Source organism: Grammomys surdaster, unplaced genomic scaffold, assembly GCF_004785775.1.
Source record: "Grammomys surdaster isolate TR1022 unplaced genomic scaffold, NIH_TR_1.0 126118, whole genome shotgun sequence".
In the NCBI taxonomy this organism is placed as follows: Eukaryota; Metazoa; Chordata; class Mammalia; order Rodentia; family Muridae; genus Grammomys; species Grammomys surdaster.
In genome coordinates, this window is record NW_021620926.1 from 1,922,825 (window position 1) to 1,945,524 (window position 22,700).

General features: G+C 41.9%; 1 protein-coding gene across 2 annotated transcripts in view; it reads left to right on the plus strand.

Annotated features, from left to right (window-relative positions):
* Map3k7cl (MAP3K7 C-terminal like) overlaps positions 1 to 22,700 on the plus strand; it is a 39,389-nt gene that overhangs the window by 6,205 nt on the left and 10,484 nt on the right. The window contains exons 3-4 of one of the 2 annotated variants that reach the window (XM_028756397.1): positions 11,007 to 11,068; positions 21,478 to 21,593. In XM_028756397.1, coding sequence (XP_028612230.1) covers positions 11,007 to 11,068; positions 21,478 to 21,593 — 178 coding nt within the window. Of the gene's footprint in view, positions 1 to 11,006; positions 11,069 to 16,216; positions 16,265 to 21,477; positions 21,594 to 22,700 lie in introns of those variants that run through there. The other variant, XM_028756398.1, reaches the window with a different exon arrangement.

The window sequence follows — 22,700 nt, forward strand, 5'->3', positions numbered from 1 at the left end:
TTTGGTTTTTCGAGACAGGGTTTCTCTGTGTAGCCCTGGCTGTCCTGGAACTCACTCTGTAGACCAGGCTGGCCTCGAACTCAGAAATCTGCCTGAGAGAAAGGAATCTTTACTTGTGAATGCCGTTATATTTGTTTCTCTTTTTGAGGATCATTTATTCTTTGGCAGTTTTATACATGTATAAAATTTATCTTGATCGTATCTACTTATTTCGATTATTTTGTGTATTTACATGTGTATGTGCTACCCTGAGACTAGAAGTGGGCACAGCCAGAAGAAAGGGCATTTTCAGGATACCATGTAGCAGGAGTGCTGGGATTAGAACTCTAATCCTCAGGATTGCACAGCACGATTTCTTAACCAGTGATCCACCTCTCCGGCACCCATGGATTCATCTCTTGTAGGACTAATATAGTTACTATTTCAGTCATTTTAGGATGTTTTGGCATATATTCCTGAGACATTTACCGTAGAAGTTTAAGGGTTTGGAGCTAGGGAAGGGTAATTTGGGACTCATTTTCATAGTGTGATCTGGGGTAAGCTCTTCAGCCCTGTTGAAATTCGTTTTTTTTTCTTGAATTGCATATGGAAGGAAGAATGAAATACCACCTTATAGGTGAAACATTCAGCCAAGTGTTTGACCCAAATTAAATATTCAAGTTGTCCCCTTAATTATGGTAACTAATAGGAGAGTATTAAGACAAATATATAAATAACTAGGGCACATGTGCCCCATGGACATTCCACATTGCCTCTTGATGCCAAGATATACTTCACAGTGTAGGTGCCTGTTGTTGTTTGAGGATGAGAAATCCAGTGAGTGATTACCACTATTGTCTCTTCTCAGAAGCTAACATTTCTTACCTCCTATGTCTCTGGTATTTTAACAAGGCTATTAGGATGTACTTGGGGTGGGGCAAAGACATGATACACACAGTGAAAAAGACACAATACCACACACACATACACACACACACACACACACACACACGCGCCCTTAAAAGTCTGATATTTGCTCATTAGTCCATGTTATCTAGAGAAACTGGCAAAGCCCTTGAAAGGAGCTGCCAATAAAACTGGGCTGAGAGGTAGATTATAGAAAGGTATCATCTCTAGATATAAAGTATGTATGTAAGAAATATATCTTTTAGCAACTTCTCTTCCTATTGCTTCCAAGCAGAAATTGTGAGCAAAACCTAAGAGTCAGGAAGAGCATGGTGTATTCAGAAAACACTAAACCATGGTATCTTCGCCCAGATACTGATATAACAAAAGGGTGGAAATTTGGTGGAAGAGTCCAGACTGTAGAGAGAAGAGAGAATGGAAGAGCTGCCCTGTACCAACAGGAAGTGGTGTGAGTCTGGTTTAGGATGAAATGGTGGAGTTTGAAAAAGAGTTTGAAGGAAGGATTGGAACAACTGGATGACAGTTTGGCTTTTGAGAGTGAAGCCCGGTGATTGTTCACGGATAGAAAATGAAGAACAGGGCTTCAGAATCTCTGTGGACCTCAGACGGCTTCCATATAAGGCAGGCTTTAGAGAGAAATATATGGAGTCCTATAAGGTACAGTCATCTTTTCCAGACCTCTGTCCTCCATAATTGGTACTTAGGTAATTGTAATTCCTGGAGGCAGCTATGACTGCCTTCAATACTCTATCCTTGCATTTAGCTAATGCTTCAGCTCCCGACAGGTCTCATGTGAGCTCTGCCCGCCCAGGAGCTCTCTGGATTCGTGAATGTAAAACGCACACACACACACACACACACACACACACACACTCCATACACACCACTTAATTTTGATATGTGGTGACTAGCTTAATGGTTGGGCACTCCTAAATCTTCCCCTGCTAGCAAACACTCCCCTCCAAAACTCCTGAGTTAACATCTTTTAAAATCTAGATTTCATCTCTGCTACCCCAGGTCCAATTGGAGAAGTGGCCCGTGACCACTTACCCTGATTCACACATGTCAGCAGGCCTTTAGGTCCAGTCTTTTTTCTTCCCTGTCATGAAGATTTCTGCCTCCTCCTTCTTTCCCAGTTCCTAGCCCCCACAAATCTGAAGGTCCTGCCTCAGTCTACCTTCCCAGCCCATTGGATGTTGGGATCTTTATTTCCCAATCAAAATCAATTGGGGGCAGGGAGCTTATAAGCAATCGTGGAAATCCCCATGTAATTTGGGAATCCATTAAATTAAGTCCCCAACACAGGTGCTAAATATTATTTCCAAACCAGGAATCCCCAAGTGTTAACTTCCTAAACAAGGTCCTTCACTGAATTAGTTTCCACAATAATAAATATGCTGAGAAGAAATAAGAATCCCCCTACTTTGAATTATGATGAACCACAGGCTTCATTCTAATGGGAGAGAATCTAGAATTGGACAGATGTTAGGATTCCTTTTAACTACCTGAGAATTTTCTTTATCGTCAACTGGGTCACAAGGGTGGCATATGCTCATATAAATACAGACTTTGTATTCATTCCCTCCACTCCACTCTCACTCCAAAAATACTAGCTAGCATCAGCCTAGGTTGGTAGCTGTTAACATTTCATTTTAAAAAGTTAAATTGTTGGAATTTTCACATTAGGGCACAAATTAACCACACAGGATTTAGTCTAAAAATCCAGAAGCTGTTCTATCAGAGTCGTTAATGTATTTTGTTTTTATCTAAAAAAAAAAAATCCATGTGTTCCGTCTAACAGTGGGAATTCTGGAGAACAGCTGAAGCAGCTTCAACTGCCTGTGCTCGAATGGTCCAGTGACTTTTCTGTCCAAGTGCACACGGCTATCAGACTGGCTATCTTAGGTGACGTGTCCCTTACCACTCTCTCCTATCACCTTTTCCTACTTGGAGTATTATCTTTCCCTCTCTCTCTAGGGCCTAGGTGTTTCTAGTACTCTCTTCTCTAGACTTTTAATCTTTTTTCTCGAGGAAGATGTTTGGAAGTCTTACTATGTCTACCCATAAGTGAATACTAAGGATTACTTTTTAATCTCTAGTCTGTTCTACTGTTTAATTGTTTTACCTATCTATTTAATAGAAAATAAAGGTTAAAGTCCTGCTAGAATTCTGGATGCCTGACAGACCCAGCAAGAAAAGGGGCACCTTGGCAGCCATTTTCAACTTTATAGATGCGCAACACATTTATTAAATAATACTACAGCCTTTCGGCAGAGTTCATTATTAATAGTGAAAATTCTTTCTGGGATGCAATCAGTTTTCTTTATTTTGGTTAGAATCTGTTGCTTAAGTTTTCAAAGAAAGGCTCTACAGGAAGTAAATGTTTGCGGTACGGAGACGTTTATAATTGTGTTATCCCACCTCCGTTTCATGCTGCTAATGACCCCACAGGAAGATGTGGTAACCATGTCTGCAAATGTTTCCCTAAGGGAACTAAATAGCCTGCTTCAAATGAGCAGTTAGTAAGTAGGAGGGCTTAAAGGCCAGGTCCTGGGTATTTGTGTGTCACTACCCAACCAGAGGGAGGGCTCATTCAATGAGAGGAACTCATGAGTGGGTACATGGTGGTGCAGACCTATGGGGCTCAGGAGACAGAAGCAGGAGGATTTCCACTAGTTCCAGGAAAGCTTACACTATATAATAAAGACCATGTCTTTTTTTTTCTTTTAACTTGAATGTTCCTGACAGCAAATAGCATCCTAGTAGTCAGTGAGAGAATGAGAGGTTATTTCTAGTATGCTGTTAGAGATAAAGGGAAAATTTATTTGGTGGGGTGTTAAGCAGGAAGTGTCCTTTTCCGGAGGTTTCTGAGGTTCTTGATTCCAGACCCTACCCTCCAACATCAAATTCTGCAGATGCTCAAGCCCTCTTTATAAAATGGCATTGTGTTTGCATGGCCTGTGCACACCCTCCTGTGTTTTGTCTCTTTAGATAACGTAACCGAATACAGAATGAAGGCTGTGTAAATACCTGCCACCTTGTGCTATTTCAGAAATAACAAGGAAAGCAGCTGATGCATGCCACTGCAGACATAATTACATTTATCCAACATTTTCAGTCTATGATTGGCTGAACGTACAGGTGTAGAGGGCCAGCTGTGTATGACATGCTGCGCTCGATGCCTTTGGAAGACAGAGTACCAATGAGCCGAGTAAGTCAAGACGTTCTGAGAGAAAAAGGATGAATGATGGAACCAGCAAAATGACAGCGACAATAACAGGGTGTAGAAGAGTACTCCTAAAAAACAAAATTTGCTGTAAGCTTCATCAAGTCATTCTCTGCAGAGAAAGAGCACTAACATACTCACCAGAGGTGGCACCAATCAAGGTCACGGGTGTTTGTTAATGATAAAGAACCACCGGTGAATGGCTATCCTACTGGCTTTCTCTCTTTACCTCCTCAGTATTCCAAGCCTATCCACCTCTCTGGCTGCCCTTTAGCTCTGGAGCACTGAGCATCCAACACTTAAAACAGAATTCATACATAACATGGAGAAATCAGGAAGCAAAACTTTAAAACGTGTTTTTATGTAACACAAAACTGATGTTCTAACAAGAGCTGAGGTATCTAGAAAAAGAAATTTAAAGAATTTAAAGTTGTTGCTGTTGAGTTCACATTTTCAGGTAACGTTTCATGAAGGAAGTGTTTGCTTTGGTTGGGAAATGAAGGAGAGACACTTCTTCAATTCAGGTTTAGAGGGAGAAAGTAAATTGTAAGACCTGAGGTGCTGGCGGCACCTGGGAAAGCCCTCTACTGTAGAGGAGAAGCGAGTAAACTAAGCTGGTGACCTTTACCCACACACATTCTCTTTGTTTTAGATGAGAATGTCCCCAACCACTGCACGCATGCATACATTCATGTGCACACATACGACTGCCTCACCTCCACACAGTGATTGGGTTTATAGTAAGAAGAAATGGAAAAGAAACTCAAGTATGTTAAGGAAGGGTGCAACCCTGTTAGTGATCATTTCCTAGATGTGAAACTTCAGGCTAAGTGATTGACATGCGTATTTCCTCATCAGTAATAAGTCTCTCAAGCAAGTTATTCTACTCATTTGCAGAAAGAAAACCGAGTTTTAAAGAAATTATCCCAACTACGTACACTCTCATTCACCATTAAGGTGGACCTACAGTTCGCATACAGTCTGTGCTGCTGCTGGTCCCTGGTTGTTATACTAGGTAGTTATGAGCTCTCACAAGGCAACCGTTGCCAGGAAAGGTTGTGCATCACCCTCACTTAGAAGCCTCGGGTAGGTTATTTGCTTATAGAGTATCACTGTATCCTTGGTGGCTTGCAGAACATCCTCCAGATCACCAACATTCAGAGATTATGCTGGAGGCCATAGCAATGCATGGGGGTGGTGGGTGGTGGGGTGGAGGTGGGGTGGGGTGCACAGCAAAAGACAAAAATGGAGGATGCTTGACTCAAATATGAAGACACTGAGTCAAAGCACTAAAGCAGGCGTGGCTCATCTGGTCTTATGACTCTTGGTGACGGCAAAGATATATGAAGCCATTATGGCACATAAAAATGGTGGGTTTTATTTGTTTTTGTAAGACTGAACCATCCAGGTGTGGTGGCACATGCTTTTAATCCCAGCACTTCGGAGGCAGAGACAGGAGGATCTCTGTGTTTGAGGCCAGCCTGGTCTACATAGAGTGACCCAAGAACAAAAACAAAAACAAAAACAAAGTAAAACAAACAAAAAAAAGCTACCACCACCACCACCAAAAAAAATCAGAGAAACAGATCCTTTATATGTCCCTGGCTATCTTGGAACTCACTAAGTAAACCAGGATAGCCTCAATCACAGAAATCAGTTCGCCACTTCAAAGGTGCCATCACACCCAGCATATTTGATTTTTTTAGATTTTTAATTTATTTTTATTTCATGTATATGGGTATTTTTGCCTTCATATATATCTGTGCATTGTGTATATGATAGGTACCAGAGAAGATCAGAAGAAGGTGTTAGGTCCCTTGGTCTAGAGTCATTCCCGGCACTAGAGTTACAGGAGTTTGAGAGCTACCATGTATGTACTGGGAACTAAATCCCGGTTCTCTGCCAAAGCAGCCAGTGCTCCTAACCACTGAGCCATCTCTCCAGCTCCAGTCTCTTTTTGATGCATGTGTATAGTATGTTGTTTGTGTTGTGTTGCAGTTGTTGTATTCATGGTGTGTATATTAATGTTAATTTAAGTGTGTGCAAATAGATGTTTGTGTGCATACATATGTATGTGTGAGTGTGAAAGACTTTCTCTACCCCTGTGTACCTTTCTTCTCTTAGGCAGGCTCTCTCATTGAACCTGAGCTTCATCAATTCCCAAGGTTGCTGGCAGGTTACTAGCCCTTCACCCTGGTTCTGGAGATCAAACGTAGACCCTTGGGTCTGCATAGCAAGTGCTGTACCAACTGTGCCATCTTCCCAGCTTACAAAATTGAGTTATTCAGAGGATTCAGAACAGGGCAGCCAGTTGTGTTTTGTGTGGCAGAGTGGGATGGGCTTGGGAGTGTCTGCTAAATGTGGCTCCTCTTCTTCTGGACTCCCTGTATCAAAACCCAAGGTCTTTATAAGCACGGATTTAGTGCCTTCCAGTCTACCTTCCAGTTATATCTATGATGGAAACAGTATCTTTGGACTCTAAAGTCCAATGGAAATGTTGCCCAATGAAGAGAGTATTTAGGATAGCAATTCTCAAATGTTGTTTTATAGAACTGTTTGACAGAGTTTTCCTCTTTCTCACTTGAAACAAAAAAAACAGGTGTAACCATGGAGTTTTACATCACATGGGTTTAAGGTACAAAGCAGAAATCATTTGATATAATGGCTGCCTTTTTATTTCAAGTTTCATCTAATTTTTTATTCTTAAACATTCTCTCTGATGCACGGGGAAACTAAGAATGTACGGTAATTGTTTTTGAATCATGTTCATAGACTAAGATAAAACTTGCATGTAATCTAAGGTATGATTTCCACTATTCCAAAATTTGCTCTTGTTTGTGAAATGCAACTCTGGGAAATTATTGACTGGAAGGTGAACAGCACATTGGGACAGTGGAAAGAGCCCTGGGCTGGAGATACCTCATCTCACAAGGCCATTTGTTAGTCGTGGCATTTTAGAGAGCTCCTTCTCCTTCTTTTAACTTGGTCCTTATTCTGCTCTTAATGGCCTGGGCCAAATGCTCACCCATCTCCTCTCATTCAGCATTCTGTCATGACTCAGATGGAACAGGTAATTCCTAAATACTCGTGAGAGTTTAGCTTCCAACCTCGGTGAATCTTGTTTGTCTGTTTCATGGAAAAACATAGATAAGATGGTTTAAGGAAGTCTGAAAACACAATGCCCTTGAAAACCAACTAACAGCTGCTCTATAGATGCTGAAGGGAGCCCATCATAAAATGTGCTGTGCTGTGTCCATGTGGCTGGAACACCAATAGGAAACTTTTATCTTAAGGACCACTGTGGCTTATTCACAACACAGCTGCCAAACAGGCAGTGAATATTAATTATTTCCCCTCTCCTTTCTAACTCTTTCCTTTGTGTATTTTATCCTTGCTGTAAAGATAGCTCAGTGGTTAAGAGCACTGCCTGCTCTTCCAGAGGACCTGGGTTCAATTCCCAGTATCCACATGCTGGTTCACAGCCTGTCTCAGGGGATCAGATGACCTCTTCTGGCTTCTGTGGGCATCTCATGTGCATATGGTACAGAAACAGACATGCAGGTAAAATACCCATACACAAAATAGGCAAAAGTGTCTAAAATTTTCTAAAAAAAAAAAGAAATTCCTTAGGATGCATTTTAGTTGTTCTTTCTGTTAGGTTGTGCTGGAGATAACCCCAGGCTCTTATTCGTGTTAGATGAGTATTATATCACTGGGATTCAGCCCTGCCTTTGTCTGGTCTAAGAAGTTCACAGAGCATTCGTTTTATTTTCTCAACATATTAAAACCCAGGATAAAGTGATTTTCCTGTTCAACATGGAGTCTGAGTCCTTACTGTGCCCATGATAGACAATAAATATATCTGGCAGTTAAATCGTAATAAAAATGCAGTTATTCTGGGATCTTGTCCCGTTATAAACGTATCTAGTAACTGCTTCTATTAGGGAAAAAATAACAAATATGCCTAGGAATTTCTTGGTATAGGTACTGTACAGTTTGCTGTGTGCTTCTGAATTGTCATAATAAACTTGACCACTCTCAGGGGCTCTGATCCATTATGATGGTGGAAGTGTTACAAAGATTTGGCCAAATGTTTGTGGAGCAGCTGTCTAGTGGCCTGGCTGAGTCATTTTCCTTCTTTCCTTTCAGCCCAATCCTGTGATTCATCATTCTGCTTTTAGAATATTTGCCTATTTTAAAAACCAGTCAAAGAAGGCAGCCACTGTTTAAAAGTAAACACCCCTCACACCAACACGGGGTAGCTTTGTAAGCAGTTTCTCAAACGCTGAAATTTCTGGCAGGCGCGGCTGCCAACTGAAGCAGATGGCATGGAGCGGGAGATGCCGGTTGGCTTTCAGAGCTGGTAGACTCCTCGCATCTGTCTTCGGTTTTCTTGTTTCCGCTGCTATTTCCTGCTCGGGTTAATCCAGCTTGATCCATTCTGAAACAAAGGTCTTGCTTGCTTTCTGCTTGTCTGTAAAACATCCATTATGTCGATTAGGCTTTCCTTTCAGTCAAAGTGGTCCAATCGCAAGCCTTCATTTATCCGCAAATCATAGTCACATGTGTCTCAGCATGGTGTATGAAGGCATTGATCTATACGTTGCTTCATTCGTTCTGGGTTGTAGCAGGCGTTTACTGTTCACAGTATGGAGCCGCTAATGGATAACTACCCTTCACTCGTCTTAAAATGAAGCAAGGAGTGTGATCGCAGGGTGGGCAGGATGCCTTAAATGTCAAGAAGCCTTGAGCTTCATTCTAGGTATCTTCTAAAATCCTGTCATGCCCTGTCTGTGTTTGTACTTCACAGAAGTGGCTTCTCCTTCCAAGTGCCTCCTCATCTGTGGTCATCAGGGTTAGGATGTCGAAGTAGAATGTGTTTCTATTTTCTGTGCCAAATCACTCTGGTGTTACCCCTGATGAGCTCAAGTAATTGCAATGTCTAGGCTTTTGAAATTGTTCTGAAGTAAACTAAATGGACTGAAGACCCAAATCAATCTTATAAACTTTATAATGGAAGGTATCTCTGCAATGTGTCAGTAGTAATAATTTCACCAGTTTCTTTACCAATGATGATGTAGGCGGAGAAAGCCACAGTAACTGACTAGAATTTGCTGTTACTTACTCTGATAGGAAGGGAACATTCAAGGAGCACAGGCTTTAACCTTTCATGAAGTCGTTGTTTAGGATTATTAGTGAACCATAGACATCCACTGACCAGCACAACTGCAGTTACAAAACGAGTTTCATTTTAATGACATACTGCCATTATTTTAGGCCACTTTTAAGTGGGAATGTTATTTCAAGGCTCTTGACCAAAATATACCAACTGCTATTGAGTGACCATATCCTTGAGGTGTTTGGTCCTTGTTTAAATACTCTCTCTGGTGTTTGTTTTCTATGCCATCAAAGAGCATCCCTCAGAAGCCACAAATGCCCTGAGTTATTTACTACGTTTTATTTTGGACCATGCTCTCAGCGAGTTGGGAGTTCCCCTTGCGTATTTGTGACTTCTGTATCTGGATTCAACCAAGGGTAGGAAACACTGGAGTGTACTGAACTGGTACAGATTTCTTTTTATTGTTTTTCTTAACCTACACAATACAATTATTTCCATGACAACCACATTGTGTTGTTAGGGTTACCTAGAGATGAAAGTGTATGTGAAGAGACATGTAAGTTATATATAAGTGCCATTTCAGATGAAGGATTTTAAATTTTTTTTTTTTTTTTTTTTTGGTTTTTCGAGACAGGGTTTCTCTATGTAGACCTGGCTGTCCTGGAACTCTCTCTGTAGACCAGGCTGGCCTCGAACTCAGAAATCCACCTGCCTCTGCCTCCCAAGTGCTGGGATTAAAGGCATGCACCACCACAGCCTGGCTTGAAGGATTTGAGTTGAGCTTCCTCAGATTTTTATCCATGAGGGGTCATGGAATTTAGTCTCCATGGATACCAATCATGACTGTCCTTCCCTTTGTTGTGTATGACATGCATAATTAAAAATGAATATCAATTGGTTTTGTCAGTGAATTTGATTATGCTAGTGAGAATATAAAAACTAATGTATTTCCTTGCTTTGTTATGTCTTGAAATGGCTTTGGTTTTGTGGTGTGCGTGTGTGTGTGAGTGTGTGTGTGTGTGTGTGTGTGTGTGTGTGTGTGTGTGTGTTGTATTCTCCAGCATGTACTGGGGGAAGGAATGAATAACTGATGTACCTGTAGAGTCAAAGATCTCTAGAGAGACAGATCCTGTTACCAAGGCATCAAGGCTGGTGTAGCAAGCCCGTTCTTGAAGAAATTTGGGGGTAACTTGAGTATCTGAGACAACATTTCTGCCAGGTTTCCTCACAGACTTTCAAGAATATTTGAAGGAGCAAGAGCTGCTTACAGTTAACCAAGCTGCTTGTGTCAGTAGTATGGGTTCACACTTCTTTGGAACTGTGGCTGTGGTGCCTGCCCAGGTTGGCAGTGTTGCCTGACTCTATGGGGAGAGATTCCCTGTTTGGGCTGCTGGCTGTTACCCATAGTAATCCAGACTGAGTTCCAGAAAGGTGCTTGTAAATGGCGGTTTATGACAGGGTAAAGGACAAAACTATCCCAGTAAAGCTACTGCGCCCCACTGACGTTGTTCTGGGGGCCCCCCGTTAGCACCTCGTTAAAGCACATTCATGCAGATCAGAGTTTTTCGTCTGGGCTAATGTGACAGTATTAAGTAGCCCTTTTCAACTGGAGAGTTATTAGAGTGTGTGTGTGTGTGTGTGTACGCACACATTTACTGAAAAGTTTCGTTTGTGTGCCTCCACATGCACATAAAATGATGGCTGGGCCTCATAAGACACAGGATGCTGAGTAACCTCTGTTTTTTCTTCTTTTAGATGGTACACCATCTGAAGATGCCATTCCTTTGGTCTTCCCAGAGCTAGAGCAGCAGCTCCAGGTAAGGATTCTGTGAAGGCATTGCCTGCTTCCCTGCCATGCTACAAATATGGTGAGCCAAGAAAAGGCTAAGTGGGGAAATACAAATGGATACACAAGGCAGGTGGCTTTTAAGTCCTAAGCATTTGTGTTTTTTAGACCTCCGAGGTCAGACAGAAGCAGTTATGAAATACCTGTGGTTATCCAGCTATGACACCTGGACTCCAAATGCTCAGAGTCAAGTAGCTGAGAATGTGGTCCCACTTTTTCTTACTACGGTGTCTCATTGGTCATTGGACTTCTGCTTCATTTAGCATTACACCCTGCAGAGAAAAACTGTCATATTCCCAAGGCTTTGGAATGATTTTTTTTTCCTGCCAACTGCCTCTTTCTCTGTTTTCTGACAACTTCTAGGGCAGCAGTTCTTAACTTGTGGGCTGTGACCTCTTTGGGCCTCACATATCAGATCTTTGCATGTCAGATCGTAGGATTACAGTTTACAACAGTAACAACGGTATCAAGTTGCAGTGAAATAATTGAAATCATGGTTGGAGGTCTCAATAACATGAGGGACTGAATTAAAGAGTCACAGCGTTAGGAAGGTTGAGAAAGACTGTTTGTGGAACATAGCAAGTAGGAGTTAAGACCTTCAGAAAATTGTCAGTTCTACCTATGAGAAAATATTTGGCACATATCACTTCTAGATGACCTGTGGAAAGATATCCCAGCAGAACACATCAGAATGGTTTATTTTTAAAGATGCTAATTTACTTTTAATGTTTTAGATGGTATATTCTGGCTTTAGGCAAGGAGGTTTTAAGTGTTGATTTTGTGTGTATGGGGTTTCTGCCTACATGTCTCTCTGTGTACCACTTTTGAGTCTGGTATTGTCAGATCTCTGGAACCATAGTTACAGATGGTTGTGAGAAGTCATGTGGTTGTGGGTAATTGATCCTGGGTCCTTGAAGAGTAACCAGTTCTCTTGGCTGCAGGTGTAGCACCCCAGAACCAGCACAGGAGGTTGTTCAACAGGTCAGGATATGTAAGTCTGAGCAAAGAATGCCTAGCAGGTGGGAGGGTGCATTGATTACCACACAGCCATCAGGAGATGGTGCTTCGATCCTGAAGATGTTCTCTGCAGCTGCTTCTCTGTGCCCTGCTCCCCAGCCCCAGTGGCTTGTCAGTCTGGATCTCTAGCTGCTGATACCTAATCACACTTCCTTTATGCTCACACTGGACCAGCATCTTTTCTTTCTGTTTTGCTCACATCACACATTACAGTCCTTGAGTACTGCCCTCTGGGGGTTGTCTATGTATGTACTACCTAAGTGGAGCAGGGACTGGAAAGGGACCATGTTCCCCTATCTGATGCTGTCTCCTCTAAGCTGTTTTATTATCATGGAAATCAGATGAAAACAGGGTTCAACATGTTCTGAAGATAAATTAGGAAGTCAAGCTCTTGTTCCCCCATGAAATTATAAATAATGAATTCTCTCTCCCCCTCTACCCCGTGTGTGTGTGTGTGTCAGAAAAATCATTTTTTCTCCTAATTGGAATATCAATGATCTTTCTTAGCTTATGGCTCAGTCTGTAAAGGAGTCATAGCATTATCCAGATATCCAGATGATTATCCAGATATCCAGATGATTATCCAGATGATTTCCTGTTAGAGTGTTGCTAAAGTCCATTTAAATCTTATAACTTCGCCGGGCGGTGGTGGCGCACGCCTTTAATCCCAGCACTCGGGAGGCAGAGGCAGGCGGATTTCTGAGTTCGAGGCCAGCCTGGTCTACAGAGTGAGTTCCAGGACAGCCCGGGCTATACAGAGAAACCCTGTCTCGAAAAACCAAAAAAAAAAAAAAAAAATCTTATAACTTCAATTACAGTTTAAAATTCTATTTGAAACATGTTAGAAATTAAGTCTATTTAATTATTCCACTTCAGTGAGAGATTTTCATTTTTATTGATCCTTAATGAGGTAGGCCTCATGGTTTGGGTTCTCCTTCAGTATGGGCATTACTGCTTCCTGAACAGAGAAGATGTTGCTAGCTGCACGGCAGAACACCCTCAAGTCAATTTGTGTTTCTGGGGTGAGAGATGGGACTGAGTCTGTTATTAACACCTACCAGTTGTCTAGACTTTTGTCTAGGACTGCCACTGTCTAGAGCTATTCTCCAGGATGTGAGCATCAAAAATCAAACAGACAAACAAAACCCCCAAACACAAGACAGCGAGGGAGCACATTCCTGTTCCCAGGCTTAGCACAGCACACACATTTAAGCCATGCTACATCAGAGAGTCCCATTCCAAAAAACAAGGAAAGTGCTTTATGGACAAAAGGAACCATCTTTTACCTGGATCAGGCCTTCCTTACAGTTGGATGTGAGTTCTTCTATTCTGTAATAGTCTGAGTGTCATGATCCACTATGGGAAAATAAACTCCGGTTAGAAGGAAGAGCATTGTGGGAGTCTACACAGGAGACTTAAATCATACCAGCTACCCTGGAAATGAGCTCACCACACCCTTGCATACTTGCTCCATAGTAGGCAAGGGCCATTTCCTTACATGTTATCTCCTTAGGCTCTTGCAAAAATTATAGATGCTAACTGTTCTGTCTCTACTTTGTACATGAGCGACCTGAGGTCAAAGTTTTGTCTAAATCAATTCTCTGATCTCTTTCTCTTACTACTTGTGGAACACACGGGGCCGTTCAAATTAGTTTGATAAACTGAGACTTGTTTTGCTTCAGTTTGGCAAGGCTACCAGTGATGTGGTTCTAGAATGCCCTTCTTAAACTCGTTGGGACTTTCTGATATCCTCGCACATTCCTCGGTGATTTATAGAGTGTAGCTATAAAATATCTATTTGGTGGATACTCCATCACCAATTTGACCCCTGAGATTTTTCTGTTGCTGCAAGCCAAGAATGTGAACATGTTTGAACATGCAATTCGTGGTGCTTCTATTTTCACAGAAGCCAAAAAAAGCCTTGGGCAAGAATAGCTGTGACAAACCTTTCATTTGATGTCTCTATTAACACAAGGCTCTGGGTCAGAGACCTCAGGGTAAGCTAGAATGACGTGAACATTGCTCTATTTGCTCATTTCTAGGCCTTCAGCCTCTGCACAAGGGCAGGTGGCAGGTTCATTTTACATTTCTTTCTTGGGACCAAGTTTCCAATTCCCTTGTGGGCACGAGGAGCAGTATTTGGTGCATCAGGTTCAGATTATATAATTAGGAAAAAGGAAGGTGCTATCCTATGTCCACCACTTCAAGAGAGAATGAAAAATTACTACTTTTCTTTAGGGACAAGAGGTTTACTTCTATTTGGAAAGGTGTTGACAGACCTCTGTCTTTTCTCTGTTTGGAAAGACAATGAACTTCTTTCCAGGTCTAGTGTAAGACCAAGTCCGTCTTACAGCCTGAGGGGAAGAGTTATGTTTTAGTCCTTATGGCTTGACTCAAAGCTTGTTCTCTCTAAGCCTCACCCTCTTCAGCTGGTAGCTGTCTCACACTGGGGTAAGGGGAGGAATGAAGTATGCTAAAGAGGAAACCTAACAAAGTATGTGAAAAAATTATGCTCAATCAACACAAGCAGTCTTCCTTGGTGAAATTCTTGCTTGAACACTATTATTCTTGCTTGAACACTATTATTTAACACTGAGAGATTTATTTCTAAACGTGTAAAGCAAAAAGCAAAGCATCACACCTGGAGATTTTGAGGTACACACAGAGGTTTAGATGCTCTCTTCATCAAGCCAAGGCACTTGGAAAACGATGATCACTTAAAAAAAATAATAAATTGAGCAATAGCTTCAAAGCCTTCTAAAGCCCTCTCGTCTGACAGGAGATGACAGTGACAGGTGTCTCTGTGGTACACACTGAACTTGCCTTTTCTCAGACAGAGTCCTGTCAGTCCCAAATCTGATGTCATTTCTACAAATAGACAATTTCACAGTTTCCCTTGAACATTGTAATGTATCGTTATCTGGGCAGCCTCTCCAGAAACTTCTTTTAGTGCTTGCTTCAGTATGTTATTTGGCATCTGGGACATGACATCTTCAATACCTTCTTGGAACTGTGGTCAGGAAAGGCTGACGGGTACTCAAAATGGCCAACATTTCTCTCTTGTCCACACACTGCTAAAAGTGTCTTGGAAAAAAATTCACATATATGTGTATTTATATAATTTTTTGAATGGGTACTAATATATAACATATTATAATATATATTATAAATATAATATAACATAACATAATATGTACAATATATAGAGAGAAGGGGGAGATTGAGAGATTTTGGAACTTTGCAAAAGTAATATTATTTGAGGCCTCTATCTACATGTACACCTGCATGCCAGAAGAGGGCGTCAGGCTGCATTATAGATGGTTGTGAGCCATCATGTGATTGCTGGGAATTGAACTCAGGACCCCTGGAAGGACAGCCAGGGCTCTTAACTGCTGAGCCATCTCTCTAGCCCTGCAAAGATATTTTTTAAAAGCCCAGACAGTGGTTGTTAGGATATACACAACAGCACAGTCAGGAACAACTGTGGGAAGAGTCTGAGGATTCTTGAATTCTATTGCTCTTTTATAGTCTCTGGAGCAACAGAAAGGGAGTAAATGTGTTTTACTCCAATCTGTACACTATGTAAGCTACACAATGTAAATCCCAGCTGTATGTGCTATAGAAGTGTCAGTTACTTTATATCTTCAAGTCCTTAAAGTCCTAAAATAGTAAAAAATTGAATGGTCATAATTGAATGTACTCTAGGTCTTCCTTTTGTCAATGTAGGCTAGTTTTCTCCTCTTTGCTTCGGTAGACTGTGCTTGTTAATTTTGAGAGACATTAAAATGGAGTGTAACCTCTGTTCCCCTACCAAGTAGGTAATCCTGAGAATCAAGGAATAAATACAAACTCTTCTCATCCACGGTAGAATGTTTGGTTTCCTAAATATAGCTTCTGTGTGGGAAGCTGGGGTAGGAGAATTTAATTCTTGTGTTTTTTGAAGTGGACAGGGCCAGTAGTTTCTGAAGTAGCCAAGCAGAAAACGGAAATGCTTAAGCCGGCTTTGTCCCTTTCGGAGGGGTGCTTGGCAGCGCGCTTTCTCACGGGCTCCTTTCCAAAGGATGGGATGGATACACTTCTGGAGGCTGTGAACCGGTGACTGAGATGGTGCGCTGTGGTTCAAGCCACATTCTTGGAACTGGAGCTTGCGGTTTGGTTTCTCTCTTATTTCACCGTGTTAAATTAGTTCTGGTGATTGGGCAGGAGACCAGAGGCTGTAACGGCTCTCCGGACTCTGACTCTGCGGTGTAACTTAAAGCCTTCTCAAGTTCCATCCTCTCAGGAAAGGGGGTGAAAAGGAAGTCACTACCCTGGGCTCTGACCTCATCCAAGCCCCAGTCTGTGCCTTGGGAAACTATGTCTCAAAGCTGGCTGGAAGTGAGGCTGCAAGAACATCTTTATTTACTCCCTTTGAATTCCAGTGAGATACCATCACTCATGGGACCGAAAAGCAGATTCTGTGAAAACACTGACTCTGTGTTTTAGAATCTTGAACAATTGCTTTCCGTGATGGGGGTGGGGTGGTGGGGTGGGGGTGGACTGCCAGAGACTGAACCCAGGGCAAATGCTCAGTTAGGGCTCCTGCGAGGCTCCGAATCTTGGGAGTCTGCCCTACTCCTTTGAAGAGAGTGTGGACTAAGGGCATCAAAGTGTAGGAAGTGCAGCCCAAGGAGAGGATAACAAGGGAGATGTCTCCTGATGTCAGGGAAAAAACACAAACACGACGCTGATTTATTGCTCCCCCACGCCCAGCATGGGACAGCAGTGGAAACTCTAATAGAAATAGTTTAAATCGAATGCTGGAAATAAAAACATCATCTTTATTGTCGTTTTAATCTTTTTTGCTCCCTTTTGCTTTTTTTGGAAAAGTCTTATGATATAGCAGTTTGGTGCTAAATTTAGTAAGTAGCAGGGGAGCTGCTGGTTCTCCGTCCTTCAAGGACTGGGATTCCAAGTGTGCACAATACCTGGAAGAAACTGATGCTTTTACACCCCCCCCCCAATGTTTTCTCTCTGGTTATACTAGGAATCCTTGTAAATTATACTTTAGTTGAACATGTGTTAAGCAGGAGTGCAAACCAATTAAATCATAGATGCTCAGGTTTAAATGTCTCATTACTTAAGCCTACTGGTAGTTTTTAAATTTTTTATATATATATAAAAATATTATATATATATATATGTATATATATGTATATACATACACACACATATCTATCTATCTATCTATATCTATATCTATATCTCTATATCTATATCTATCTATATCTATATCTATATCTATATCTATCTATCTATATCTATATCTATATCTATATCTATATCTATATCTATATCTATATCTATATCTATATCTATATCTATATATATATATATATATATATATATCTCAATCTCATATATATATCTTCCTGACAAGTTTTTACTAAGACTTTTCCTGGTCTACTTTTCCCTAGTCTGTGATGCCATGCTTCTAATGATACGAGAGTCACCTAGATCAGCGACAGTCAGTGTGCTCACACTGTAGTATCTCCATGTGTGGTGTTCATGCAATACCCTTGCCACTGTAGTGATGGCCACCAGCTTTGGCCAACATGACGTAATATTCTGTTTCAGGGGTCCTCAAAGCTGGGCAGTTGGCAAGGACTGGTGATTTCCCTCTCTTCCATGTGCTCGTCTCCAGAGTCATGAAGTTTCCAGTTTTCATAACAAGTTAGAACTTGGGATTGATCAACTCCAAAGACTTTTGCATCTTGTTTTGCAGACACCATATTCCTGCCTTGGTGTGCAACCAAGAGCTGGTAGCTCTGTTTAAAAACTACAAACCATGCTTGTGTGTTTGGATGTGAGGAACGGATGTTCTCTTAACTTAGTGAACACTGCAGGTCACAGCAGCTCCTCGTTTGAGGGGCTCTAAGATGGCCAGAGTGAACTACCATCAGGGAGAGAGTCCCTAAGAGCAGTACACACCTATCCTATGGCCATAGAGGGCTGGGGTTGGAGCTCTGTTGGCACAAGAAAGTCCCAGGGGCAATCTCCAGTACTGCATACACCAGGAACGGTGGCACACAGAGGTAGAGGCAGGGAGATCAGAAATTCAGGATCCAGAGGCAGGCGGATTTCTGAGTTTATGGCCAGCCTGGTCTACAGAGTGAGTTCCAGGACACCCGGGCTATAAAGATAAACCCTGTCTCGAAAAAAAAAGAAAAAAGAAAAAGAAAAAAAAGAAAGAAAGAAATTCAGGATCATCCTCAACTACACAGAAATATCAAGGCCAACTTGATGACATGTTTGAAAAAAAAACATGGCCATGTGTATTAGATGCAGCATAGAATAGCACATCATTATCCTATGTTTCATTCATTCATTCATTCATTCATTCAGGTAAAACCTAAATGTTTTAATACTTTTATTGACTGGAATTTCTTCAGGGATGCAAACCCCATGCAATGGGAATAAAGTAATTCTTCAGTGAATGTTCTAGTCCGGGATAAATGTCCATTGTCTTCAAACGACAACTGATGCTGCTGACCAGCAAACATGTTGACGTGCCCAGCAACATTTGTGGTTAGCAGTGAATGGCTTGACGTTTTAAAGTGGTGAGAATTTTGAAGTTCCCTGGCCAAAGTTGCCAGGGAAGACAAAAAGCTGAGTACAAATGAAGTGAGCCTCAGCCAGCAAACCCCCAGAAAGAAAACATCTTAGATGGGCTAGGGAAGTAGGAGAAACCACCTTCACATCAGCATGTACTATGGTTTACAATAAATACAGCATGTCATCGTAGACACTTCCGAGGGCACAGTTCAGCTGCTTAACTAAGCACATACCCTCTGTAGTATGGCCACATTGCTTATGTAAAAAGTGTCCTGCCAAATAGTTTTAAAAGCTGGTATTAATTATACATCAATAGGATTCATTTTGGCATTTCCATCTGTGTACATAATGTGCTCTGATTATATTTACCCCTTCTGGCCTTCCCCACCCCCAGAGGTTTTCTTCCTCTTCTAAAATACAGTATTTTATTTATTGAAGTCTCTTAAATTAAGAGATGCCAGTTAGCCAGATACACTGGCGTACATCTGTAATTCCAGCTGCTGGGGGTACAGGGTAGGAGGATTGACACTTGAGACAGATTTGAGGATCACCTGGACTACACAGTGAATTTAATGAGAGTTCATGCAATTTAGCAAGATCCTGTCCCAAACTAAAACTGTAAAAGTCCTAGAGATGTCACTTGGCGGTAGCATGCTAAGGTGCAGATAAAAACAGAGGTGAAGGGGCTGAAGCTATGGCTCACCACTTAAGAACAACAGCTGCTCTTCTGGAGGATGAGGGCTCTATTCCTGTCACCCATATGGAAAGGTTGGTAGTTCTGGTTCTAGAGGGTCTGACCCCTTCTGGTTTCTGAGGGCACTGCATGCATGTGGTGCACAAATATACGCGGAAAAGAAACATCCATACCTATAAAATTACAAAACACAAATGCAAAGTCACGGGGAAAATACCATTTACTGAAAAGAGTTGTAGGGTGTCAAGCAAGGGGCAGAGGAGGGAGGATCCCCTCCCACCTCGCCTGGAGGAAGTGTGCTTGGGATTCTGTTTTCCTTTTAAACCACAGCAGAAAGGATTCTCCTAGGGGTGCAGAGCCTTTGTGCAGGACAGATTCCTTTGACAATGACATTAAACAGCCACGGAATTCGCAGTCCAGGTACTTGTAGGTGGCAAGCCATGTGCTGAATTCCGCTTGAGTCGAGTGTGGCTTATGCGCTGTTTATGAGGACCGGATGAAATGTGTAATCTTATGGCTGCCAGTAGGCAAATCCTTTGACAGGGCACTGACGATTTAAGAGCTTGGCTCTGGAGCGCGGGGTATGTCGCCTTCATTCCACTGACTGTTAAGCTTGGTGACTTGCCAGCGTAACAGGTGAAAATTGGTGAGTGGGTTGAGATTTCTGGGACACAGGCTGGAGGAGCCAGGAGTTCCGAATTCCTTTGGCAAGGGCTTCGTCTCCCGGGGTGAATTATATTGTCACACTACTGTGCCCTAGTTTCCCTTTTTTTTTTTTTTTTCTGTATTGCAAAGAATCATGGTTGCAAGCCGGCTAGGTTGACGTTGTAAATGTGCCCACAGGCATCCAGAGAAAGGTGCTTTGTAAAGTGATTATCGTTAGATTCTTACGTGAGTTAAGTAATGATGAGGAGTCACACGAACGTAAAATTTGTCCTAATGAGAATTTGAAAATACTGTGGAACTTATTGATATGCATTAATTGTGCATGTCAACGAATTTCTGTTTGACATGTCAATCATATGTACATCTATTTAGAATTTTATTTCCTTTGAGTGAGCGGGGTCCTCTTAGCTATCAGCCAGAGTATGCACTTTATTGAATTTCTGTTATTTACTGAGCAAATACAACGTCCATCCAAAGTAATCTGTGTGTTTGAAGAATATGGAAACAAAGAGCAAGAAATCCTTTAGTTCATACTTTACTAATATAAATTAGTGAGGAGGTGCCTAGTCAGACATACTGTTTACTTATCTATGGAGATTATAAGACCAAAGAACTTGTTCAACAACAAACTTTCATGGTTCTCAGATTTTACATGTTTTTTTTTCCCCAATAATTAATTAGAAATTGATTTTAAAACTCATTAAAAGACAATTAACTTCGATTCCGAGCAATAGTGTTTTAAATCACACATTGCTGATATAGAAATAAGAATAAAAACTCACGGAAAACTAGTTCTTTAAAAATGATTTCTGGAAGTAGGATTTTTTTTTTCATGTTATATTTAGAAAACTTTGCCAAGTGGACCTGTTTTCCTCCTCGATGGGAGGAAAGAAGAAACTCAAATCTGTTCTCCGTTCAACCTCACGTGTCACAAGCAGGGTGTCGGGGCTGGTCTTCCTTACCAGTTTGCTAATTCTGTCAGCCAGGCCTCCGGCCTCACACCCTGTCTCTCTCATTGAGCACACCTCTCAGAAGGGAGCCTTTGTCTGCACCACTCTCATGTGCTTGGGCTTCTTACCATGAAGTAGACAAAAAGGGGAAATAAAAACAGACAACCGAAGTATTCCCACTGACCTTTCCTAAAGCAGTTTACAACTTCCAAGGAGAAGCAAAATTAATGGGAAATGTATCTTTCATCCACATGTGGCAGGTAACTGACATGTAGTACATCTTTGGGCCCTGGTTCAGGGGTGAGGGGCCCATGAAAGTCACAGGACAGTCAGTGTCTCCAGGAGCATCTCACTGCTCTGTGTTCCACAAACAGAAGTAGCCTGGCTCTATGCCACGTTGACTGACAATGTTGCTTTCTGGCAATGGGACCGACTGACTGCTTCTCTTTCTTTGTGCAGCCTCTGCCACCTTGTCATGACTCTGTAGAGTCCATGCAGGTGTTTAAACAGCACTGCCAAATAGCAGAAGAGTACCATGAAGTCAAAAAAGAGATCGCCTTGCTTGAGGAAAGGAAGTAAGTACCTTCCCACCTACTATCCCACTAAGCAGAAATGAGGGTTGGTGGGGGGTGGTGGAAGTGGAGGTGTGTGGAGGTGGGGGTTGCGGGGTGTGGGGGATGGAGGGTGGGGGGAATGGGGGGATAGAGTGGGGCAGGTGCTGTGGGGGAGTGGGAGTGTGGGGATGTGGAGGGTGCCAGAAAGGAGTTTTAGGAACGAGCAACAGACCTTCCACGGACCAAGTGCTTTTACCTGTGCACTAGGAAGAAGAGCTGCAGGTGTGCGGCCACTCAAAGCTCATTTATTTTTTAAATAAGAAATATTAGTTAAAGAAATTCAAATTGTCATAGTAACATCTCGGGCCATGCCATATTCTTCATGGCCATAACAGAGTTGGCAGGATACTTTGGCTTGGGGTCAATTTTAATTTATGTTTAAGCAGTACAGGTCCCACATTTAAATGGAAACACTTTTTAGTTATACAAATGTATTAGTTGACTAACTGCATTTTATATTATAGGTCTGCTATGGAAAGTTATACAGTTCAAGTAATCGGTTATGCAATTCAACTCATTGGAGCACTTTAATTTTACTGGCTCTTTATTTCACAGAACTCACCTCAATTGCACTTGGTTTTTTCCAACATCTGTCCCTTTTTGTTCCTGAAAAGCATCATTACACACCATGCCGTCATCTGCTGGCCAGTTTGTTCTTCCATATCAGGGAGATCTGCTGGTAGTCTTTACACCTCTGACTAAGGAGTGAGTCTGTGAAAACATAGCTAGAGAGACATTTCCCACGGTTGGGTTCCTGAAGCCTTCTCTGTTGGGTACACCTACATGCTAAGCACGTTCTTGCTAGGTATGAGACAACTCAGAGACATGGCCGTTCTTGACCCTTCTGTTTCTTCACCTTCAGCTTCCTGGAGTGACACAATATATTATTAGTTAATTTCCAAATGAAAGAAGGTGAATGTGTTTTGTTTTGGGGAATCTTAGGACTCTTTTGAGACTCTCCAGTATAGTGGTTGGACACCTCTACATTTGTAGATTTGGGTAGCAGGCTACTCACATTTACCGAACAGACCCAACCTCCTCTAAATTCCCTGCTTTGCTTCACGTCAC